We start from the raw sequence: 26,298 nt of genomic DNA on the forward strand, positions 1-26,298 counted from the left end.
AAACCCCATGTAGCAGCAGCACAGAGGATGTAAGCTCGCCGGGGCCACGGCCAAGAAGCAGCAACTCCTTCATTACTAGATAAAAAAATATTTAATGAGGAAATATTAACTAATTACAGAAATAATGGCCAAGCGATCGAGCCGATATGTGAGGAAGCAGCTGGACATGAGGGGACCGGTGCCATCGCATACCGGGGCCACGACATGGCTGCCACCTATAATAATATATAATATCCAACTATTCACCTAATTCATACAAGTATAAGGCTGAGTTCACATCACCGTTTAGCTTTCCGTTCTTCTGACCTGTCAGAAAAAGAGAGAGAGGAAAACTAAACGGATCCTGTTGCATCTGTCTGAGCCATTTCCAACTGAGATCCGTTTTTTTTAGATGGAAAAAAAAAAGTACTGCCGAAACCCCCTTCCCCGTCTAAAAAACGGATAAGAATAGCATTTGTATAATGGGTCGCCTGTTCCGTTCCGCAAGTTGCAAAACGCACACAGACGGCATTCTGTGTTTTGCGGACCACAAAACACGGCGCCATCATGTGAATGCGCCCTTCTTCTGACGGATCAGAAAAACAGAAAGCTAAAGGGTGATGTGAACTCAGCCTAAATAATACAAATGTCATAGAAAGTTCTACAGAGCAAATATAAGCAAATTATATAAGTGGAAAGTGGGCAGGAGAGATAGATAGATAGATAGATAGATAGATAGATAGATAGATAGATAGATAGATAGATAGATAAATATCAGATAGATAGATAGATAGATAAATATCAGATAGATAGAAGGATAGATAGATAGATAGATAGATAGATAGATAGATAGATAGATAGATAATAGATAGATAGACAGATAGATAGATAGATAGATAGATAGATAGATAGATAGATAGATAATAGATAGATAGATAGATAGATAGATAGATAGATAGATAGATAGATAATAGATAGATAGATAGATAGATAGATATTAGATAGATAGATAGATAGATAGATAGATATGAGATAGATAGATAGATAGATAATAGATAGATAGATAGATAGATAGATAGATAGATAGATAGATAGATAGATAGATAGATAGATAGATAGATAGATAGATAGATAGATAGATAGATAGATAGATAGATATGAGATAGATAGATAGATAATAGATAGATAGATAGATAGATAGGAGATAGATAGATAATAGATAGATAGATAGATAGATAGATAGATAGATAGATAGATAGATACAGTATGAGAGATAGATAGATGATAGATAGATAGATAGATAGATAGATAGATAGATAGATAGATAGATAGATAGATATGAGATAGAAGGATAGATAGATAGATAATGGATGGATAGATAGATATAAGATAAATAGATAGATAGATATAAAATAGATAGATATGAGAGTCCCCTGCCCCCATGCAGATTCCATTAGGTGGGTGCAGTGTTCCGATGTAATGTGGGTCACCAGATTAACCCTTTAGTAATAAAGCTGTGCTGTATATAATAACTGGACATTATAGGGGGCTGTTCCTCTTCTGTCTCCAGGTTGGTGTCCATGTCCCCCTCACACTTGGTCTTTTTCCACAGTCAGGGCTGGAGTCTGTTCCGCCATGAGAAGCTTCTCCTGTTCCTCATACTCATGTGGACGGTCCTCCAGCAGCGGCTTCTTCTCCTCCATGGTGTCTCCGTTGCCTATTTCATTCAGCAAAACCACAGAATCGTCTTTCTTCTCACCACTGATGAAGGTGACCATCTCCTGTTCCTTTCCAGCCTCTTCTTTGTTTCCTGCTGTCCCATTTTCCCTCCCCATTGGATGTTGGGTCATCTTCCCATCTCCCAGCTCTGGTACCTGACCGGCCCATACATCCTGCTTGTTGGAGCTTCTTCTCCTACTGATGAAGCTCTGGGAACCCCTCCTTCTCTTGCTCCTCACCATTATGAATAATGTGGTGATCAGGATCAGGATGAGGATCACAATGCAGACCCCAATAAGGATGAATGTCTGCTTATCGTTGTTTGATATCTCCTCAGGTTTCTTAGTGGGCAAGGAGGTATTTTTTGGGGTCTTTGTGGCCAATGCTGTAGAAATTGCCACTGTCTCATCAGATGGCTGGGAAGAAGTAGGCATATTCTGATTATTTGTCACATCATCTTCTTGACTTGTAACTGGGAGCCCTGCAGAAAGGTTGAGCAGGTCAGTGATTGATCTATTTGTGGAGGAGACAGGTGGTGGGTCTTTGCTCATGGTTAACCCAATGGTCATCACATATGCTGTGAATTTTGATGTTACTTCTTGAGTGGCCACACTGCTTGGACTTGTCTGTTGTTCAGGGGTGACTTTTGACTCTTCGGTACTTGCATGAGACGTCTTAAGTTCATTGGCTGAGTTATCCATCAAAGCAGCAAAGCTATTGCCTGTAACGTTTAACGTTTGGAAATATTTTTCACTGCTGAATTTAGTTTCAGTAGCAACAGTGATCGCTTGGCCCAGGGATGAAGAATAGGTCAATGACATGAGGAGCATGGCTAACTTCAGAAGTTGACTTGCCATGGTGATCTTTTTGGCACCTTTGAGAAAACCTAAAATAAATAAATAAATAGATAGCACTATGAAGAATACAGGAAAGAAGTATGTCCCCAGGGTTGGTCAACCTATCCAGTACTATAATAGCATGCAGTACCCTACCTAGGACAGTCAGCCCAAAGCTTATGAGGACCACCAGTGAGGGGCGGGGGAGTTTTTTTCTTATATATTTTGCCTCCTTCAGAGCTCAGCTTATGACACATCCCTGGTACCCTCCTCCCTTTTCTCTGAAGAACCTGAGTTATGGTACCGGAAGGGTGCTGGCCTCTCCGGTACCACAAGGTTTAGTAATTTCCTGTTGTTGGAGAAGTAGCTGAGAAACCATATAGAAATGTAGTGGTGGAGATAAGACATGAGAGGCTATTTGTTATGTAGGACAATGAGAACTTTCTCAGCCGCTAGGATTTGGATTCTTGGAGCCACTTTGTCCATGATCACATATCCAGGTGTAGGTAAAAATAGAACATCTTTAATCATGCTCCCCTCTAATATGGTACATTGGTCTGGTAGCCCCTTTGGTTACTAGGTTGTCAGGTGGTCCTACTAGACAGTGGGACCCAATGATAAAAATGGATTGTCTGTAGCCCCATCACATGTGGCTTCTTCTGCCAGGGCCACAAATATCTCACCAAATTTTCTAATGTGAATGAAGTTAGGCAAACTTTTTGTAAATTTAATGGATCTGTTAGGATTGGATTGGGGTCTTTTAAAGTCAAGATTTTTTCAAAATGACTCCAGCCTCAGCCCCTAGAGTTGTGATAACGTGTTTTTGGTACTGAAGTCACTAAAGACATTGTAGAAGTAAATGGAGGGATGTGGGCTTCTTACCTGCAGCCTGTCCCTGAGGATAGTCCAAAGCTTGTGCCACCACCCCACGGCGCCCCAGCCCGATGAGCGCAGGTTACAGCGAGTGTCTGGTATATGCTGGCGTCATGCGGCTTTGCTTATTCTTCTATCTTCTTCTGTGCTGAGTGCAACTTCCTTCCCACACGATGGGAGGGTCGACAGTAAATCAAGACTGAACAGACGTCCCCGTCCTGCCACACTGACTCATGGTGCTGCCCCATCTACCGTTATATCAATTTGCAGAAACAAAAAGATACAAAAAGTTTATTTTGAGATGATTGGAGGATTATGGCGGGGAGGGATACAAAATCAGACCCTCCATCAACGCCCAGTTCAACTGATATCCTCAGGCTATGCCGAAGTATGGAGATGTGGGGCAACTCCAAAACAATGGGACAAAGAGGGTCGATTACAGACAATTCCTGCACATGGGGTAGCTAAGATCAAGTGTAGTATCTGTTCTTAGCAGTCCTGGAGGTTGATCTGGACCGCTGGGATGTTGAATAGAGCAGAGAACCACACAGAGGACCATTACTGCCATATGGTAGGTGCCCAAGGGCCTCCGGATCAAAGCCATGGGCTGAGATGCTTGAAAGCCTTAGGTGCAGAAGTGTCCCAGGAGTGGTAACCCTGGGGTGCCTGAGCTCACCGAGGCTGGGAGCCCACTAAGTGAAGGCATATTTGCACGCACTTTCTCACATTGTGAGCGCACTCACCTCTCTTTGTCTGGTTTTACGGAATGGCGTAAGAAGAGGAATTTTTATAATTCCATCTGAATGTCCGGCAGTAACTGGCACACAGTCACTTATTTTTGTGTTCACGTTGTTTGTCACTAGAACTGTTCAGGGTTGTGGTGCCATTTTGGGTACCCCTTCCTGAGGACTAGGAGGGTGTGTTTGGCCATCTGGTTCCTCACCCCCTGGCAAAACCCTTGGCTTCTCCCTTCAGGGAGAGGCCAGAACTAGACTTCGGCTCTTGGCCAACTCTTGGGGTGGCAGCCAGGTGGTGGAAACCAGAGCAAGATTGGCACTTATCCGGATGGCCACTAGTAACAGACCCTTGCAGGACCCTTATGGCTCAGGATTGGTTTATGGGGGGACCTTCTCTTACGCTGAGGGCATGTGATAGACCAAGGATGCTCAACCTGCGGCCCTCCAGCTGTTGTAAAACTACAACTCCCAGCATGCCCAGACATCCTACAGCTATCAGCCCCCGTCGCTGACTCAGCAAATCCGGCCGTGTCATTAGGTCTGAATGATCTCCACACAAAACTTTATTGGTTTCCTCACAAGGTGCACATATCCTTTTGCCGTCATGTGACTATTTTTAAATAAACTGAGGGTGAAGCTTAACAAAGGGGTGGAGTCTAGCATTCTCACCCCCTAGAGCGGTGGGACGGCATCTTTGTACGAAGGAAGCTTGGCCGACCCTGGGACTTCTATAGTGGAAATGTGTGTTCTAGCTTTTTCCTACTCCTCTGTCTGTGTGTCAGTCTTTACTGTAGTTCTGGTATTCTGTTTATAAGCCTAGAATCTAAAGCGGTGCAGAGCAGGACACTTCGTCCTCTCCGGTGTGTGGACACATCCCTCGGTCTTCTATCACATTCCTTCCTCCTTTGCTTGCAGCCTCCACAACATGGTTGACTTCTCCTGCTTCCAGCCTCTCTGGTGATATTTGTGACGTTCTGGGTGCAGATTACACATAACCGCATATAAAGGGGAAGTAGAGGAGATCACACTTCCCGTCTGCCGCCCATAGTGTTCACAAGCCCTTCAACGGATGAGAAGTGGGCAGTAATGACCGACCCAGGGCTGGTTCTGTGATGGCACCAGGGGTATCCAACAAGGAAACAGCGCCCCAAAACATGATCAAGATGGAGTCCACGCCATTGCTACGTGTCACAGTGAGATGCCCGTCCTTCTGAGACCAGATGGGTCACACTGTGGCTACCGTGCTTAACATGGGACCAAGTGGGCGCTATGTGGGCACAATGACTGTTATGGGGCCACAAAGTCATATACTGGGGCCAAAGTTGCTGCTGTGTGACCACCAAGGAATCTAACAGAAGCCATAGTTGCTACTTTGGGGTCATCAAGGCACCTGTTGGGGCCATGATTGGTATTATGGAGGCAGTTAGGACTCTATAGGGGGCATAGCTGTGGCCATGTGATGTTATAGCGCCGGATATTCGAGCAGAGGGCTTTGGCGGTTTGTACCAAATTTTTCGGTGATGACAACCATGGCGACACGGTGGGAAGCTGTGGAGCATCTAGTGATCGGGCATCAATGCATCCTGGAAACGTCCCATAATCTGGAAAGCAGCCGGGATCCTTCTGGTGGTGGCAGGTGGAAGAATCACTCCGCGGCAGAATCGTCCTCCAATACTTTCATATTTATTTATGGAAAAACTGCAAAATCTACAGCAAAACAATGTTTATTTCACGGACTAAGGGCAGTGACGTCTGCCAGCCGAAGCCACGCCCACTGAGTCATGTGACCAAATCACGCACGTTCACGTAGCATTTGCCATGATCTGCTACAGATCCAGTATTTGCTTATAAAGGGTGCTGAGACTTTTACAACCAATCCTTGTTGTTTCAAGGCATTGAAAATAACAAAGGAAGCAACGCTGCAAAGAGACTCAATCTGGTGTACGTTCAGCTCCCCTGCGACCTACACGTGTCTCCATGGCAACAGACTACAAACAAACCCTGTGCAGTCTGACCTCTGCCTCCTCCCAACCTGCAGAGGGCAGCAGAGAGAGCGTGATCAGACGGCTCAGGGTCTGTTACCATGGAGACATACAGCTCTGCTTAGAAACTGGAGACTCAAAATGGTGAAACTTTATTCCACTTGTTTCATATGTCATTTTAGATGCGCTCGGTCAATAAAGAGAAGGGTTTCAAAAGTATACACACCCTTTAATGGTAAAGCAGATACACACAGAGGACTTGAACCATCTGCATACATTTTCATACGGCGGGCACTCGTGTTTGCTGCTTTTCTGTTGAATGCCATGTTTACAAGCGGTCAGTCCTATCAGATCTCGCTATATTCCAGGATGGCCGCCATTCATGGAGCCCTGACACAGTCGCGGTTGGAGGTGGTCACACCTCTCTGCAGTTTCGCCACCAGAAATCATCAATGTCATGCAGTGTCACCCGGGGCTGGCGGAACTTGGCGTCTTCCCGGTTATTATTGAGCGGAGGCAGTGGTGACGGCGCTGGTTCTGTGGGCCATAGTAGGTTGGTCTGGCTGTGTGAGGTCGGGGGAGCTGCCCATAACTCCAGGGGTACAGAGGAGGCGGCGATGTCTCTACTGCGACGAGACTGCATGTTCCTCACAGACAGCTTAAAGGACAGCGAGAGGCAGGCGACCATGAAGACAGCCGTCAGACAGGCAAGCACCACTATGACCAGCAGACATTGGCCGCAGGATGAAGGAAGTAGGGGGCTGGCTGTGGCGAGCTCGTGTGGGGGCGCAGGAGACGCTGCCATAGCACAGGAGCCAAATAACCTACAACGTAAAAGGGGAGAAGCTGAAATCCTCCATCATGGAAGGGTTAAATATTCTGCCATCTACAATCGGTCAGGAAGAAGGAGAGAGGTAGCGCCATTAGAAATTAACAATATGGCTGTATGTACATGTCAGGGTGTAGTAGTGTATATACCAAATCTGACTGTATATACAGTACATGTCCCATTGTACTAGAATACATACCAGATTTGGCTGTGTGTATATAAAGGTCACGGTGTAGTAGTGTATATACTGGGTCTGGGCTGTGTGTATATACAGGTCACGGTGTAGTAGTATATATACTGGGTCTGGGCTGTGTATATATACATGTCACGGTGTAGTAGTGTATATACTGGGTCTGGGCTGTGTGTATATACAGGTCACGGTGTAGTAGTATATATACTGGGTCTGGGCTGTGTATATATACATGTCACGGTGTAGTAGTGTATATACTGGGTCTGGGCTGTGTGTATATACAGGTCACAGTGTAGTAGTGTATATACTGGGTCTGGGCTGTGTGTATATACAGGTCACGGTGTAGTAGTGTATATACTGGATCTAGGCTGTGTGTATATACAGGTCACGGTGTAGTAGTGTATATACTGGGTCTGGGCTGTGTGTATATACATGTCACGGTGTAGTAGTATATATATACTGGGTCTGGGCTGTGTGTATATACATGTCACGGTGTAGTAGTGTATATACTGGGTCTGGGCTGTGTATATATACATGTCACGGTGTAGTAGTGTATATACTGGGTCTGGGCTGTGTGTATATACAGGTCACGGTGTAGTAGTATATATACTGGGTCTGGGCTGTGTATATATACATGTCACGGTGTAGTAGTGTATATACTGGGTCTGGGCTGTGTATATATACATGTCACAGTGTAGTAGTGTATATACTGGGTCTGGGTTGTGTATATATACAGGTCACGGTGTAGTAGTGTATATACTAGATCTAGGCTGTGTGTATATACAGGTCACGGTGTAGTAGTGTATATACTGGGTCTGGGCTGTGTGTATATACATGTCACGGTGTAGTAGTATATATACTGGGTCTGGGCTGTGTATATATACATGTCACGGTGTAGTAGTGTATATACTGGGTCTGGGCTGTGTATATATACATGTCACGGTGTAGTAGTGTATATACTGGATCTAGGCTGTGTGTATATACAGGTCACGGTGTAGTAGTGTATATACCGGATCTGGGCTGTGTGTATATACAGGTCACGGTGTAGTAGTGTATATACCGGATCTGGGCTGTGTGTATATACAGGTCACGGTGTAGTAGTGTATATACCGGATCTGGGCTGTGTGTATATACAGGTCACGGTGTAGTAGTGTATATACCGGATCTAGGCTGTGTGTATATACATGTCACGGTGTAGTAGTGTATATACTGGGTCTGGGCTGTGTGTATATACATGTCACGGTGTAGTAGTGTATATACCGGATCTGGGCTGTGTGTATATACATGTCACGGTGTAGCAGTTTTTATACTGGGTCTGGGCTGTGTGTATATACAGGTCACGGTGTAGCTGTTTTTATACTGGGTCTGGGCTGTGTGTATATACAGGTCACGGTGTAGCAGTTTTTATACTGGGTCTGGGCTGTGTGTATATACATATCAGGGTGTAGTAGTGTATATACTGGGTCTGGGCTGTGTGTATATACATGTCACGGTGTAGTAGTGTATATACCGGATCTGGGCTGTGTGTATATACATGTCACGGTGTAGCAGTGTATTTACTGGGTCTGAGCTGTGTGTATATACATGTCACGGTGTAGTATTGTATATACCCTCTCTGGGCTGTGTGTATATACATGTCACAGTGTAGCAGTTTTTATACTGGGTCTGGGCTGTGTGTATATACAGGTCACGGTGTAGCAGTTTTTATACTGGGTCTGGGCTGTGTGTATATACATGTCACGGTGTAGTATTGTATATACCCTCTCTGGGCTGTGTGTATATACATGTCACAGTGTAGCAGTTTTTATACTGGGTCTGGGCTGTGTGTATATACAGGTCACGGTGTAGCAGTTTTTATACTGGGTCTGGGCTGTGTGTATATACATGTTACGGTGTAGCAGTGTATATACTGGGTCTGAGCTGTGTGTATATACATGTCACGTTGTAGTAGTGTATATACCGGATCTGGGCTGTGTGTATATGCATGTCATGGTGTAGCAGTTTTTATACTGGGTCTGGGCTGTGTGTATATACATGTCACGGTGTAGCAGTGTATATACTGGGTCTGAGCTGTGTGTATATACATGTCACAGTGTAGCAGTGTATGTACTGGGTCTGGGCTGTGTGTATATACATGTCACGGTGTAGCAGTGTATATACTAGGTCTGGGCTGTGTGTATATACATGTCACGGTGTAGCAGTGTATGTACTGGATCTGGGATGTGTGTATATACATATCACGGTGTAGTAGTGTATATACAGGTCACGGTGTAGTAGTGTATATACCGCATCTGGGCTGTGTGTATATACATGTCACGGTGTAGTAGTGTATATACAGGTCACGGTGTAGTAGTGTATATACCGCATCTGGGCTGTGTGTATATACATGTCACGGTGTAGCAGTGTATATACTGGGTCTGGGCTGTGTATATATACATGTCACGGTGTAGCAGTGTATATACTGGGTCTGGGCTGTGTATATATACATGTCACGGTGTAGCAGTGTATGTACTGGGTCAGGGATGTGTGTATATACATGTCACGGTGTAGTAGTGTATATACAGGTCACGGTGTAGTAGTGTATATACCGCATCTGGGCTGTGTGTATATACATGTCACGGTGTAGTAGTTTTTATACTGGGTCTGAGCTGTGTGTATATACATATCACGGTGTAGTAGTGTATGTACTGGGTCAGGGATGTGTGTATACACATGTCACGGTGTAGCAGTGTATATACTGGGTCAGGGATGTGTGTATATACATGTCACGGTGTAGTAGTGTATATACTGGGTCTGGGCTGTGTGTATATACATGTCACGGTGTAGCAGTTTATATACTGGGTCTGGGCTGTGTGTATATACTGGGTCTGGGCTGTGTGTATATACATGTCACGGTGTAGTAGTATATATATACTGGGTCTGGGATGTGTGTATACACATGTCACGGTGTAGCAGTGTATATACTGGGTCAGGGATGTGTGTATATACATGTCACGGTGTAGTAGTGTATATACTGGGTCTGGGCTATGTGTATATACATGTCACGGTGTAGTAGTATATATATACTGGGTCTGGGATGTGTGTATACACATGTCACGGTGTAGCAGTGTATATACTGGGTCAGGGATGTGTGTATATACATGTCACGGTGTAGTAGTGTATATACTGGGTCTGGGCTGTGTGTATATACATGTCACGGTGTAGCAGTTTATATACTGGGTCTGGGCTGTGTGTATATACATGTCACGGTGTAGCAGTGTATATACTAGGTCTGGGCTGTGTGTGTATATACATGTCACGGTGTAGTAGTGTATATACTGGGTCTGGGCTGTGTGTATATACATGTCACGGTGTAGCAGTGTATATACTAGGTCTGGGCTGTGTGTATATACATGTCACGGTGTAGCAGTTTATATACTAGGTCTGGGCTGTGTGTATATACATGTCACGGTGTAGCAGTGTATATTCTAGGTCTGGGATGTGTGTATATACATGTTACGGTGTAGCAGTGTATATACTGGGTCTGGACTGTGTGTATATACACGTCATGGTGAAGTAGTGTATGTACTGGGCCTTTGCTGTGTGTATATACATGTCATGGTGTAGTTCTGTATATACTGGGTCTGGGCTGTGTGTATATACATGTCACCTCACATATACAGTCAGGTCCATAGATATTGGGACATGGACACAATTCTACCACTTTTGGCTCTATACACCACCACAATGGATTTGAAATGAAACGAACAAGATGTGCTTTACCTGCAGACTGTCAGCTGTAATTTGAGGGGATTTACATCCAAATCAGGTGAACGGTGCAGGAATTACAGCAGTTTGCATATGTGCCTCCTACTTGTTAAGGGACCAAAAGTAATGGGACAATTGTCTTCTCCGCTGTCCCATGGCCAGGGGTGTGTTATTCCCTCATTATCCCAATTACAATGAGCAGATACAAGGTCCAGAGGTCATTTCCAGTCTGATATCTGCATTTGGAATCTGTTGCTGTCAACTCCCAAGATGAGATCCAAAGAGCTGTCACTATCAGTGAAGCCATCATTAGGCTGAAAAAACACAACAAACCCATCAGAGAGATAGCAAAAACATTAGGCCTGGCCAAAACAACTGTTTGGAACATTCTTAAAAAGAAGGAACGCACCGGTGAGCTCAGCAACACCAAAAGACCCGGAAGACCACGGAAAACAACTGTGGTGGATGACCGAAGAATTCTTTCCCTGGTGAAGAAAACACCCTTCACAACAGTTGGCCAGATCAAGAACATTCTCCAGGAGGTAGGTGTATGTGTGTCAGAGTCAACAATCAGGAGAAGACTTCACCAGAGTGAATACAGAGGGTTCACCACAAGAGGTAAACCATTGGTGAGCCTCAAAAACAGGAAGGCCAGATTAGAGTTTGCCAAACGACATCTAAAAAAGCCTTCACAGTTCTGGAACAACATCCTATGGACAGATGAGACCAAGATCAACTTGTACCAGAGTGATGGGAAGAGAAGAGTATGGAGAAGGAAAGGAGCTGCTCATGATCCTAAGCATACCACCTCATCAGTGAAGCATGGCGGTGGTAGTGTCATGGCGTGGGCATGTATGGCTGCCAATGGAACTGGTTCTCTTGTATTTATTGATGATGTGACTGCTGACAAAAGCAGCAGGATGAATTCTGAAGTGTTTCAGGCAATATTATCTGCTCATATTCAGCCAAATGCTTCAGAACTCATTGGACGGCGCTTCACAGATGGACAATGACCCAAAGCATATTGCAAAAGCAACCAGAGAGTTTTCTAAGGGAAAGAAGTGGAATGTTCTGCAATGGCCGAGTCAATCACCGGACCTGAATCCGATTGAGCTGCATTTCACTTGCTGAAGACAAAACTGAAGGGAAAATGCCTCAAGAACAAGCAGGACCTGAAGACAGTTGCAGTAGAGGCCTGGCAGAGCATCACCAGGGATGAGACCAGCGTCTGGTGATGTCTATGCGTTCCAGACTTCAGGCTGTAATTGACTGCAAAGGATTTGCAACCAAGTATTAAAAAGTGAAAGTTTGATTTATGATTATTATTCTGTCCCATTACTTTTGGTCCCTTAAGTAGGAGGCACATATGGAAACTGCTGTAATTCCTGCACCGTTCACCTGATTTGGATGTAAATCCCCTCAAATTAAAGCTGAAAGTCTGCAGGTAAAGCACATCTTGTCTGTTTCATTTCAAATCCATTGTGGTGGTGTATAGAGCCAAAAATGTTAGAATTGTGTCCATGTCCCAATATTTATGGACCTGACTGTATATACCGGATCTGGGCTGTGTGTATATACAGTCATGTGAAAAAATTAGGACACCCTTTGAAAGCATGTGGTTTTTTGTAACATTTTTAATAAATGGTTATTTCATCTCCGTTTCAACAATACAGAGAGATTAAAGTAATCCGACTAAACAAAGAAAACTGAAGAAAAGTCTTTTCAAGATCTTCTGTAAATGTCATTCTACAAAAATGCCTATTCTAACTGAGGAAAAAGATAGGACACCCTTGCCCCTAATAGCGAGTGTTACCTCCTTTGGCTGAAATAACTGCAGTGAGACGGTTCTTGTAGCCATCTACCAGTCTTCGACATCGGTCTGAGGAAATTTTACCCCACTCCTCAATGCAGAACTTTTTCAGCTGTGAGATGTTTGAGGGGTTTCTTGCACGTACAGCCCTTTTCAAGTCACCCCACAGCATCTCAATGGGATTCAAATCTGGACTTTGACTTGGCCATTCCAGGACTCTCCATTTCTTCCTTTTCAGCCAATCTTTGGTTGATTTACTAGTATGTTTTGGGTCATTGTCATGTTGCATGGTCCAGTTCCGCTTCAGCTTTAATTTTCTAACTGATGGTCTCACATGTTCTTCAAGCACCTTCTGATACACAGTAGAATTCATCGTGGATTCTATGATGGTGAGCTGACCAGGTCCTGCTGCAGCAAAGCAGCCCCAAACCATGACACTTCCACCTCCATGCTTCACAGTTGGTATGAGGTTCTTTTCTTGGAATGCTGTGTTTGGTTTACGCCAAACATGTCCTCTGCTGTTGTGTCTAAATAATTCAATTTTGGACTCATCTGTCCAAAGAACATTATTCCAGAAGTCCTGGTCTTTGTCAACTTTATCTCTGGCAAATGTCAGTCTGGCCTCGATGTTTCTCTTGGAAAGCAAAGGTTTCCTCCTTGCACACCTCCCATGCAAGTTAAACTTGTACAGTCTCTTTCTGATTGTAGAGGCATGTACTTCTACATCAACAGTAGCCAGAGCCTGCTGTAGTTCTCGAGATGACACTTTAGGGTTTTTGGAGACCTCTTTTAGCATCTTGCGGTCTGCTCTTGGGGTGAACTTGCTGGGGCGACCAGTCCTGGGCATGTTGGCAGTTGTTTTGAAAGCCCTCCACTTGTAGACTATCTTACGGACAGTGGAATGGCTGATTTCAAAATCTTTTGAGATCTTTTTAAATCCCTTCCCAGACTCATAGGCTGCTACAATCTTTTTTCTGAAGTCCTCTGACAGCTCTTTTGCTCTCACCATGGTGCTCACTCTCACTTCAACAGTCAGGAGCACACCAAACTAAATGTCTGAGGTTTAAATAGGGCAAGCCTCATTCAACATGCAGAGTAACGATCTACTAATTATGTGCACCTGGTGTGATATACCTGTGTGAGATCTGAGCCAATTTAAGAGGGAATACATGTGAGGGTGTCCTATCTTTTTCCTCAGTTAGAATAGGCATTTTTGTAGAATGACATTTACAGAAGATCTTGAAAAGACTTTTCTTCAGTTTTCTTTGTTTAGTCGGATTACTTTAATCTCTCTGTATTGTTGAAACGGAGATGAAATAACCATTTATTAAAAATGTTACAAAAAACCACATGCTTTCAAAGGGTGTCCTAATTTTTTCACATGACTGTACATGTCACGGTGTAGCAGTGTATATACTAGGTCTGGGCTGTGTGTATATACATATAATGGTGTAGCAGTTTTTATACTAGGTCTGGGCTATGTGTATATACATGTCACGGTGTAGCAGTGTATATACTAGGTCTGGGCTATGTGTATATACATGTCACGGTGTAGCAGTGTATATACTAGGTCTGGGCTATGTGTATATACATGTCACGGTGTAGTAGTGTATATACTAGGTCTGGGCTGTGTGTATATACATGTCACGGTGTAGCAGTGTATATACTGGGTCTGGGCTATGTGTATATACATATAATGGTGTAGCAGTGTATATACTGGGTCTGGGATGTGTATATATACATGTCACGGTGTAGCAGTGTATATACTAGGTCTGGGCTATGTGTATATACATGTCACGGTGTAGCAGTGTATATACTGGGTCTGGGCTGTGTATATATACATGTCACGGTGTAGCAGTGTATATACTGGGTCTGGGCTGTGTGTATATACATGTCACGGTGTAGCAGTGTATATACTGGGTCTGGGATGTGTATATATACATGTCACGGTGTAGCAGTGTATATACTGGGTCTGGGCTGTGTGTATATACATGTTACGGTGTAGCAGTGTATATACTAGGTCTGGGCTATGTGTATATACATGTCACGGTGTAGCAGTGTATATACTAGGTCTGGGCTATGTGTATATACATATAATGGTGTAGCAGTGTATATACTAGGTCTGGGCTGTGTATATATACATATAATGGTGTAGCAGTGTATATACTGGGTCTGGGATGTGTATATATACATGTCACGGTGTAGCAGTGTATATACTAGGTCTGGGCTATGTGTATATACATGTCACGGTGTAGCAGTGTATATACTAGGTCTGGGCTGTGTGTATATACATGTCACGGTGTAGCAGTGTATATACTGGGTCTGGGCTATGTGTATATACATATAATGGTGTAGCAGTGTATATACTGGGTCTGGGATGTGTATATATACATGTCACGGTGTAGCAGTGTATATACTGGGTCTGGGCTGTGTGTATATACATATAATGGTGTAGCAGTGTATATACTGGGTCTGGGCTGTGTGTATATACATGTCACGGTGTAGCAGTGTATATACTGGGTCTGGGCTGTGTGTATATACATGTCACGGTGTAGCAGTGTATGTACCGGATCTGGGCTGTGTATATATACATGTCACGGTGTAGCAGTGTATATACTGGGTCTGGGCTATGTGTATATACATATAATGGTGTAGCAGTGTATGTACTGGATCTGGGCTGTGTGTATATACATGTCACGGTGTAGCAGTGTATATACTAGGTCTGGGCTATGTGTATATACATGTCACGGTGTAGCAGTGTATATACTGGGTCTGGGCTATGTGTATATACATATAATGGTGTAGCAGTGTATATACTAGGTCTGGGCTGTGTGTATATACATGTCACGGTGTAGCAGTGTATGTACTGGGTCTGGGCTGTGTGTATATACATGTCACGGTGTAGCAGTGTATGTACTGGGTCTGGGCTGTGTGTATATACATGTCACGGTGTAGCAGTGTATATACTGGGTCTGGGCTGTGTGTATATACATGTCACGGTGTAGCAGTGTATGTACTGGGTCTGGGCTGTGTGTATATACATGTCACGGTGTAGCAGTGTATATACTGGGTCTGGGATGTGTATATATACATGTCACGGTGTAGCAGTGTATATACTGGGTCTGGGCTGTGTGTATATACATGTTACGGTGTAGCAGTGTATATACTAGGTCTGGGCTATGTGTATATACATGTCACGGTGTAGCAGTGTATATACTAGGTCTGGGCTATGTGTATATACATATAATGGTGTAGCAGTGTATATACTAGGTCTGGGCTGTGTATATATACATATAATGGTGTAGCAGTGTATATACTGGGTCTGGGATGTGTATATATACATGTCACGGTGTAGCAGTGTATATACTAGGTCTGGGCTATGTGTATATACATGTCACGGTGTAGCAGTGTATATACTGGGTCTGGGCTGTGTGTATATACATGTCACGGTGTAGCAGTGTATATACTGGGTCTGGGCTGTGTGTATATACATATAATGGTGTAGCAGTGTATATACTGGGTCTGGGATGTGTATATATACATGTCACGGTGTAGCAGTGTATATACTGGGTCTGGGCTGTGTGTATATACATATCACGGTGTAGCAGTGTATATACTGGGTCTGGGATGTGTATATATACATGTCACGGTGTAGCAGTGTATATACTAGGTCTGGGCTATGTGTATATACATGTCACAGTGTAGCAGTGTATATACTGGGTCTGGGCTGTGTGTATATACATGTCACGGTGTAGCAGTGTATATACTGGGTCTGGGCTGTGTGTATATACATGTCACGGTGTAGCAGTGTATGTACTGGGTCTGGGCTGTGTGTATATACATGTCACGGTGTAGCAGTGTATATACTGGGTCTGGGCTGTGTATATATACATGTCACGGTGTAGCAGTGTATATACTGGGTCTGGGCTGTGTGTATATACATGAAAAAAGTGTAGCAGTGTATGTACTAGGTCTGGGCTGTGTGTATATACATGTCACAGTGTAGCAGTGTATGTACTAGGTCTGGGCTGTGTGTATATACATGTCACAGTGTAGCAGTGTATATACTAGGTCTGTGCTGTGTGTATATACATGTCACAGTGTAGCAGTGTATATACTAGGTCTGGGCTGTGTGTATATACATGTCACGGTGTAGTAGTGTATATACTGGGTCTGGGCTATGTGTATATACATGTCGCGGTGTAGCAGTGTATATACTGGGTCTGGGCTGTGTGTATATACACATGTCACGGTGTAGCAGTGTATATACTGGGTCTGGGCTGTGTGTATATACATGTCACGGTGTAGCAGTGTATATACTAGGTCTGGGCTATGTGTATATACATATAATGGTGTAGCAGTGTATATACTGGGTCTGGGCTATGTGTATATACATGTCACGGTGTAGCAGTGTATATACTAGGTCTGTGCTGTGTGTATATACATGTCACGGTGTAGCAGTGTATATACTAGGTCTGGGCTATGTGTATATACATATAATGGTGTAGCAGTGTATATACTAGGTCTGGGCTGTGTGTATATACATGTCACGGTGTAGCAGTGTATGTACTGGGTCTGGGCTGTGTGTATATACATGTCACGGTGTAGCAGTGTATGTACTGGGTCTGGGCTGTGTGTATATACATGTCACGGTGTAGCAGTGTATATACTGGGTCTGGGCTGTGTGTATATACATGTCACGGTGTAGCAGTGTATATACTGGGTCTGGGATGTGTATATATACATGTCACGGTGTAGCAGTGTATGTACTGGATCTGGGATGTGTGTATATACATATAATGGTGTAGCAGTGTATATACTGGGTCTGGGCTGTGTGTATATACATATAATGGTGTAGCAGTGTATATACCGGGACTGGGCTGTGTGTATATACATATAATGGTGTAGCAGTGTATATACTGGGTCTGGGCTGTGTGTATATACATGTTACGGTGTAGCAGTGTATATACTGGGTCTGGGCTATGTGTATATACATATAATGGTGTAGCAGTGTATATACTGGGTCTGGGCTGTGTGTATATACATGTTACGGTGTAGCAGTGTATATACTAGGTCTGGGCTATGTGTATATACATGTCACGGTGTAGCAGTGTATATACTAGGTCTGGGCTATGTGTATATACATATAATGGTGTAGCAGTGTATATACTAGGTCTGGGCTGTGTATATATACATATAATGGTGTAGCAGTGTATATACTGGGTCTGGGATGTGTATATATACATGTCACGGTGTAGCAGTGTATATACTAGGTCTGGGCTATGTGTATATACATGTCACGGTGTAGCAGTGTATATACTGGGTCTGGGCTGTGTGTATATACATGTCACGGTGTAGCAGTGTATATACTGGGTCTGGGCTGTGTGTATATACATATAATGGTGTAGCAGTGTATATACTGGGTCTGGGATGTGTATATATACATGTCACGGTGTAGCAGTGTATATACTGGGTCTGGGCTGTGTGTATATACATATCACGGTGTAGCAGTGTATATACTGGGTCTGGGATGTGTATATATACATGTCACGGTGTAGCAGTGTATATACTAGGTCTGGGCTATGTGTATATACATGTCACAGTGTAGCAGTGTATATACTGGGTCTGGGCTGTGTGTATATACATGTCACGGTGTAGCAGTGTATATACTGGGTCTGGGCTGTGTGTATATACATGTCACGGTGTAGCAGTGTATGTACTGGGTCTGGGCTGTGTGTATATACATGTCACGGTGTAGCAGTGTATATACTGGGTCTGGGCTGTGTATATATACATGTCACGGTGTAGCAGTGTATATACTGGGTCTGGGCTGTGTGTATATACATGTCACAGTGTAGCAGTGTATGTACTAGGTCTGGGCTGTGTGTATATACATGTCACAGTGTAGCAGTGTATGTACTAGGTCTGGGCTGTGTGTATATACATGTCACAGTGTAGCAGTGTATATACTAGGTCTGTGCTGTGTGTATATACATGTCACGGTGTAGTAGTGTATATACTGGGTCTGGGCTATGTGTATATACATGTCACGGTGTAGCAGTGTATATACTGGGTCTGGGCTGTGTGTATATACACATGTCACGGTGTAGCAGTGTATATACTGGGTCTGGGCTGTGTGTATATACATGTCACGGTGTAGCAGTGTATATACTAGGTCTGGGCTATGTGTATATACATATAATGGTGTAGCAGTGTATATACTGGGTCTGGGCTATGTGTATATACATGTCACGGTGTAGCAGTGTATATACTAGGTCTGTGCTGTGTGTATATACATGTCACGGTGTAGCAGTGTATATACTGGGTCTGGGCTGTGTATATATACATGTCACGGTGTAGCAGTGTATATACTAGGTCTGGGCTATGTGTATATACATATAATGGTGTAGCAGTGTATATACTGGGTCTGGGCTATGTGTATATACATGTCACGGTGTAGCAGTGTATATACTGGGTCTGGGCTGTGTGTATATACATGTCACAGTGTAGCAGTGTATGTACTAGGTCTGGGCTGTGTGTATATACATGTCACGGTGTAGCAGTGTATATACTAGGTCTGTGCTGTGTGTATATACATGTCACGGTGTAGCAGTGTATATACTGGGTCTGGGCTATGTGTATATACATGTCACGGTGTAGCAGTGTATATACTGGGTCTGGGCTGTGTGTATATACATGTCACGGTGTAGCAGTGTATGTACTGGGTCTGGGCTGTGTGTATATACATGTCACGGTGTAGTAGTGTATATACTGGTTCTGGGCTATGTGTATATACATGTCACGGTGTAGCAGTGTATATACTGGGTCTGGGTTGTGTATATATACAGGTCACGGTGTAGCAGTGTATATACTGGGTCTGGGCTGTGTGTATATACATGTCACGGTGTAGCAGTGTATATACTGGGTCTGGGCTGTGTGTATATACATGTCACAGTGTATATACTGGGTCTGGGCTGTGTATATATACATGTCACGGTGTAGCAGTGTATATACTGGGTCTGGGCTGTGTATATATACATGTCACGGTGTAGCAGTGTATATACTGGGTCTGGGCTGTGTGTATATACATCTCACAGTGTAGCAGTGTATATACTGGGTCTGGGCTGTGTGTATATACATGTCACAGTGTAGCAGTGTATATACTGGGTCTGGGCTGTGTGTATATACATCTCACAGTGTAGCAGTGTATATACTAGGTCTGGGCTGTGTGTATATACATGTCACGGTGTAGTAGTGTATATACTGGGTCTGGGCTATGTGTATATACATGTCACGGTGTAGCAGTGTATATACTGGGTCTGGGCTGTGTGTATATACACATGTCACGGTGTAGCAGTGTATATACTGGGTCTGGGCTGTGTGTATATACATGTCACGGTGTAGCAGTGTATATACTGGGTCTGGGCTATGTGTATATACATGTCACGGTGTAGCAGTGTATATACTAGGTCTGTGCTGTGTGTATATACATGTCACGGTGTAGCAGTGTATATACTGGGTCTGGGCTGTGTATATATACATGTCACGGTGTAGCAGTGTATATACTAGGTCTGGGCTATGTGTATATACATATAATGGTGTAGCAGTGTATATACTGGGTCTGGGCTGTGTATATATACATGTCACGGTGTAGCAGTGTATGTACTAGGTCTGGGCTGTGTGTATATACATGTCACGGTGTAGCAGTGTATATACTAGGTCTGTGCTGTGTGTATATACATGTCACGGTGTAGCAGTGTATATACTGGGTCTGGGCTATGTGTATATACATGTCACGGTGTAGCAGTGTATATACTGGGTCTGGGCTGTGTGTATATACATGTCACGGTGTAGCAGTGTATGTACTGGGTCTGGGCTGTGTGTATATACATGTCACGGTGTAGTAGTATATATATACTGGGTCTGGGCTGTGTGTATATACATGTCACAGTGTAGCAGTGTATATACTGGGTCTGGGCTGTGTATATATACATGTCACGGTGTAGCAGTGTATATACTAGGTCTGGGCTATGTGTATATACATATAATGGTGTAGCAGTGTATATACTAGGTCTGGGCTATGTGTATATACATGTCACGGTGTAGCAGTGTATATACTGGGTCTGGGCTGTGTGTATATACATGTCACGGTGTAGCAGTGTATATACTGGGTCTGGGCTGTGTATTTATACATGTCACGGTGTAGCAGTGTATATACTGGGTCTGGGCTGTGTGTATATACATGTCACAGTGTAGCAGTGTATGTACTGGGTCTGGGCTGTGTATATATACATGTCACGGTGTAGTAGTGTATATACTCGGTCTGGGCTGTGTGTATATACATGTCACGGTGTAGCAGTGTATATACTGGGTCTGGGCTGTGTGTATATACATGTCACGGTGTAGCAGTGTATATACTGGGTCTGGGCTGTGTATATATACATGTCACGGTGTAGCAGTGTATATACTGGGTCTGGGCTGTGTATATATACATGTCACGGTGTAGCAGTGTATATACTGGGTCTGGGCTGTGTGTATATACATCTCACAGTGTAGCAGTGTATATACTGGGTCTGGGCTGTGTGTATATACATGTCACAGTGTAGCAGTGTATATACTGGGTCTGGGCTGTGTGTATATACATCTCACAGTGTAGCAGTGTATATACTAGGTCTGGGCTATGTGTATATACATGTCACAGTGTAGCAGTGTATATACTGGGTCTGGGCTGTGTGTATATACATGTCACGGTGTAGCAGTGTATATACTGGGTCTGGGCTGTGTGTATATACATCTCACAGTGTAGCAGTGTATATACTGGGTCTGGGCTGTGTGTATATACATGTCACAATGTAGCAGTGTATATACTGGGTCTGGGCTGTGTGTATATACATCTCACAGTGTAGCAGTGTATATACTAGGTCTGGGCTGTGTGTATATACATGTCACGGTGTAGTAGTGTATATACTGGGTCTGGGCTATGTGTATATACATGTCACGGTGTAGCAGTGTATATACTGGGTCTGGGCTGTGTGTATATACACATGTCACGGTGTAGCAGTGTATATACTGGGTCTGGGCTGTGTGTATATACATGTCACGGTGTAGCAGTGTATATACTGGGTCTGGGCTATGTGTATATACATGTCACGGTGTAGCAGTGTATATACTAGGTCTGTGCTGTGTGTATATACATGTCACGGTGTAGCAGTGTATATACTGGGTCTGGGCTGTGTATATATACATGTCACGGTGTAGCAGTGTATATACTAGGTCTGGGCTATGTGTATATACATATAATGGTGTAGCAGTGTATATACTGGGTCTGGGCTGTGTATATATACATGTCACGGTGTAGCAGTGTATGTACTAGGTCTGGGCTGTGTGTATATACATGTCACGGTGTAGCAGTGTATATACTAGGTCTGTGCTGTGTGTATATACATGTCACGGTGTAGCAGTGTATATACTGGGTCTGGGCTATGTGTATATACATGTCACGGTGTAGCAGTGTATATACTGGGTCTGGGCTGTGTGTATATACATGTCACGGTGTAGTAGTATATATATACTGGGTCTGGGCTGTGTGTATATACATGTCACAGTGTAGCAGTGTATATACTGGGTCTGGGCTGTGTATATATACATGTCACGGTGTAGCAGTGTATATACTAGGTCTGGGCTATGTGTATATACATATAATGGTGTAGCAGTGTATATACTAGGTCTGGGCTATGTGTATATACATGTCACGGTGTAGCAGTGTATATACTGGGTCTGGGCTGTGTGTATATACATGTCACGGTGTAGCAGTGTATATACTGGGTCTGGGCTGTGTATTTATACATGTCACGGTGTAGCAGTGTATATACTGGGTCTGGGCTGTGTGTATATACATGTCACAGTGTAGCAGTGTATGTACTGGGTCTGGGCTGTGTATATATACATGTCACGGTGTAGTAGTGTATATACTCGGTCTGGGCTGTGTGTATATACATGTCACGGTGTAGCAGTGTATATACTGGGTCTGGGCTGTGTGTATATACATGTCACGGTGTAGCAGTGTATATACTGGGTCTGGGCTGTGTATATATACATGTCACGGTGTAGCAGTGTATATACTGGGTCTGGGCTGTGTATATATACATGTCACGGTGTAGCAGTGTATATACTGGGTCTGGGCTGTGTGTATATACATCTCACAGTGTAGCAGTGTATATACTGGGTCTGGGCTGTGTGTATATACATGTCACAGTGTAGCAGTGTATATACTGGGTCTGGGCTGTGTGTATATACATCTCACAGTGTAGCAGTGTATATACTGGGTCTGGGCTGTGTGTATATACATCTCACAGTGTAGCAGTGTATGTACTAGGTCTGGGCTGTGTGTATATACATGTCACGGTGTAGCAGTGTATATACTGGGTCTGGGCTGTGTGTATATACATCTCACAGTGTAGCAGTGTATGTACTAGGTCTGGGCTGTGTATATATACATGTCACGGTGTAGCAGTGTATATACTGGGTCTGGGCTGTGTGTATATACATCTCACAGTGTAGCAGTGTATATACTGGGTCTGGGCTGTGTGTATATACATGTCACAGTGTAGCAGTGTATATACTGGGTCTGGGCTGTGTGTATATACATCTCACAGTGTAGCAGTGTATATACTGGGTCTGGGCTGTGTGTATATACATGTCACAGTGTAGCAGTGTATATACTGGGTCTGGGCTGTGTGTACAGGGAGTGCAGAATTATTAGGCAAGTTGTATTTTTGAGGATTAATTTTATTATTGAACAACAACCATGTTCTCAATGAACCCAAAAAACTCATTAATATCAAAGCTGAATATTTTTGGAAGTAGTTTTTAGTTTGTTTTTAGTTTTAGCTATTTTAGGGGGATATGTGTGTGTGTGCAGGTGACTATTACTGTGCATAATTATTAGGCAACTTAACAAAAAACAAATATATACCCATTTCAATTATTTATTTTTACCAGTGAAACCAATATAACATCTCAACATTCACAAATATACATTTCTGACATTCAAAAACAAAACAAAAACAAATCAGTGACCAATATAGCCACCTTTCTTTGCAAGGACACTCAAAAGCCTGCCATCCATGGATTCTGTCAGTGTTTTGATCTGTTAACCATCAACATTGCGTGCAGCAGCAACCACAGCCTCCCAGACACTGTTCAGAGAGGGGTACTGTTTTTCCTCCTTGTAAATCTCACATTTGATGATGGACCACAGGTTCTCAATGGGGTTCAGATCAGGTGAACAAGGAGGCCATGTCATTAGATTTTCTTCTTTTATACCCTTTCTTGCCAGCCACGCTGTGGAGTACTTGGACGCGTGTGATGGAGCATTGTCCTGCATGAAAATCATGTTTTTCTTGAAGGATGCAGACTTCTTCCTGTACCACTGCTTGAAGAAGGTGTCTTCCAGAAACTGGCAGTAGGACTGGGAGTTGAGCTTGACTCCATCCTCAACCCGAAAAGGCCCCACAAGCTCATCTTTGATGATACCAGCCCAAACCAGTACTCCACCTCCACCTTGCTGGCGTCTGAGTCGGACTGGAGCTCTCTGCCCTTTACCAATCCAGCCACGGGCCCATCCATATGGCCCATCAAGACTCACTCATTTCATCAGTCCATAAAACCTTAGAAAAATCAGTCTTGAGATATTTCTTGGCCCAGTCTTGACGTTTCAGCTTGTGTGTCTTGTTCAGTGGTGGTCGTCTTTCAGCCTTTCTTACCTTGGCCATGTCTCTGAGTATTGCACACCTTGTGCTTTTGGGCACTCCAGTGATGTTGCAGCTCTGAAATATGGCCAAACTGGTGGCAAGTGGCATCTTGGCAGCTGCACGCTTGACTTTTCTCCGTTCATGGGCAGTTATTTTGCGCCTTGGTTTTTCCACACGCTTCTTGCGACCCTGTTGACTATTTTGAATGAAACGCTTGATTGTTCGATGATCACGCTTCAGAAGCTTTGCAATTTTAAGAGTGCTGCATCCCTCTGCAAGATATCTCACTAGTTTTGACTTTTCTGAGCCTGTCAAGTCCTTCTTTTGACCCATTTTGCCAAAGGAAAGGAAGTTGCCTAATAATTATGCACACCTAATATAGGGTGTTGATGTCATTAGACCACACCCCTTCTCATTACAGAGATGCACATCACCTAATATGCTTAATTGGTAGTAGGCTTTCGAGCCTATACAGCTTGGAGTAAGACAACATGCATAAAGAGGATGATGTGGTCAAAATACTCATTTGCCTAATAATTCTGCACGCAGTGTACATGTCACGGTGTAGTAGTGTATATACTCGGTCTGGGCTGTGTGTATATACATGTAGTAGTGTATATACTGGGTCTGGGCTGTGTGTATATACATGTAGTAGTGTATATACTGGGTCTGGGCTGTGTGTATATACATGTAGTAGTGTATATACTGTATCTGGGCTGTGTGTATATACATATCACGGTGTAGCAGTGTATATACTGGGTCTGGGCTGTGTGTATATACATGTCACGGTGTAGCAGTGTATATACTGGGTCTGGGCTGTGTGTATATACATATCACGGTGTAGCAGTGTATATACTGGGTCTGGGCTGTGTGTATATACATGTCACGGTGTAGTAGTGTATATACTGGGTCTGGGCTGTGATGTATATACATGTCACGGTGTAGCAGTGTATGTACTAGGTCTGGGCTGTGATGTATATACATATCACGGTGTAGTAGTGTATATACTGGGTCTGGGCTGTGATGTATATACATGTCACGGTGTAGCAGTGTATGTACTAGGTCTGGGCTGTGATGTATATACATATCACGGTGTAGCAGTGTATATACTGGGTCTGGGCTGTGTGTATATACATGTCACGGTGTAGCAGTGTATATACTGGGTCTGGGCTGTGTGTATATACATGTCACGGTGTAGTAGTGTATATACTGGGTCTGGGCTGTGATGTATATACATGTCACGGTGTAGCAGTGTATGTACTAGGTCTGGGCTGTGATGTATATACATATCACGGTGTAGCAGTGTATATACTGGGTCTGGGCTGTGTGTATATACATGTCACGGTGTAGCAGTGTATGTACTAGGTCTGGGCTGTGTGTATATACATGTCACGGTGTAGCAGTGTATATACTGGGTCTGGGCTGTGTGTATATACAGGTCACGGTGTAGCAGTGTATATACTGGGTCTGGGCTGTGTGTATATACAGGTCACGGTGTAGTAGTGTATATACTAGGTCTGGGCTGTGTGTATATACAGGTCACGGTGTAGCAGTGTATGTACTGGGTCTGGGCTGTGATGTAGCAGTGCTCATGCTGTGCGTGTGATGTGGCATTTCGTTCCAGCTCTTACCATACCTTAGTTTTTCTTCGTGTCCTCTCTTGGATCCAGTGTCGTTCACTGGTGTTTTGGAGGTAGAAAGGAGGAAATTGCAGCAGTATAAGAAACCACAAAGCCGTAACGTTTGTGTCTTGTGTCCGCTCCCCTGACACCACGTGAGAGGAAGTGTGACGAGCGCATCCTGTAACGCTCAACCTGCGCACGATACGTAGGTGCACATGTAC

General features: G+C 43.7%; 2 protein-coding genes and 1 long non-coding RNA gene across 4 annotated transcripts in view; 1 reads left to right on the top strand and 2 right to left on the bottom strand.

Annotated features, from left to right (window-relative positions):
- Nucleotides 1-1,219: 1,219 nt before the first annotated feature.
- On the bottom strand, nt 1,220-3,633 carry LOC121009018. The gene is made up of 2 exons (XM_040441896.1): nt 3,417-3,633; nt 1,220-2,584 (listed from the first exon to the last, which is right to left on the bottom strand). The coding sequence occupies exon 2, from the start codon at nt 2,553-2,555 to the stop codon at nt 1,569-1,571; it is 987 nt and encodes a 328-aa protein (XP_040297830.1). The 5' UTR covers nt 2,556-2,584; nt 3,417-3,633; the 3' UTR covers nt 1,220-1,568.
- Nucleotides 2,649-26,298, top strand: part of LOC121009019 (zymogen granule membrane protein 16-like) — an 81,312-nt gene continuing 57,662 nt past the window's right edge. The window contains exon 1 of one of the 2 annotated variants that reach the window (XM_040441898.1): nt 2,649-3,040. Coding sequence is in view for 1 of the 2 variants with exons in the window: in XM_040441897.1 (XP_040297831.1) it covers nt 6,988-7,040 (53 nt within the window). In the remaining variant the exon portion in view is untranslated. Of the gene's footprint in view, nt 3,041-6,969; nt 7,041-26,298 lie in introns of those variants that run through there. The other variant, XM_040441897.1, reaches the window with a different exon arrangement.
- On the bottom strand, nt 6,336-26,234 carry LOC121009020. Its single transcript, XR_005780666.1, has 2 exons — nt 26,092-26,234; nt 6,336-6,950 (listed from the first exon to the last, which is right to left on the bottom strand). It is a non-coding gene; the product is annotated as an uncharacterized LOC121009020 (long non-coding RNA).

This window comes from Bufo bufo, chromosome 7 (genome assembly GCF_905171765.1).
Source record: "Bufo bufo chromosome 7, aBufBuf1.1, whole genome shotgun sequence".
NCBI lineage: Eukaryota > Metazoa > Chordata > Amphibia > Anura > Bufonidae > Bufo > Bufo bufo.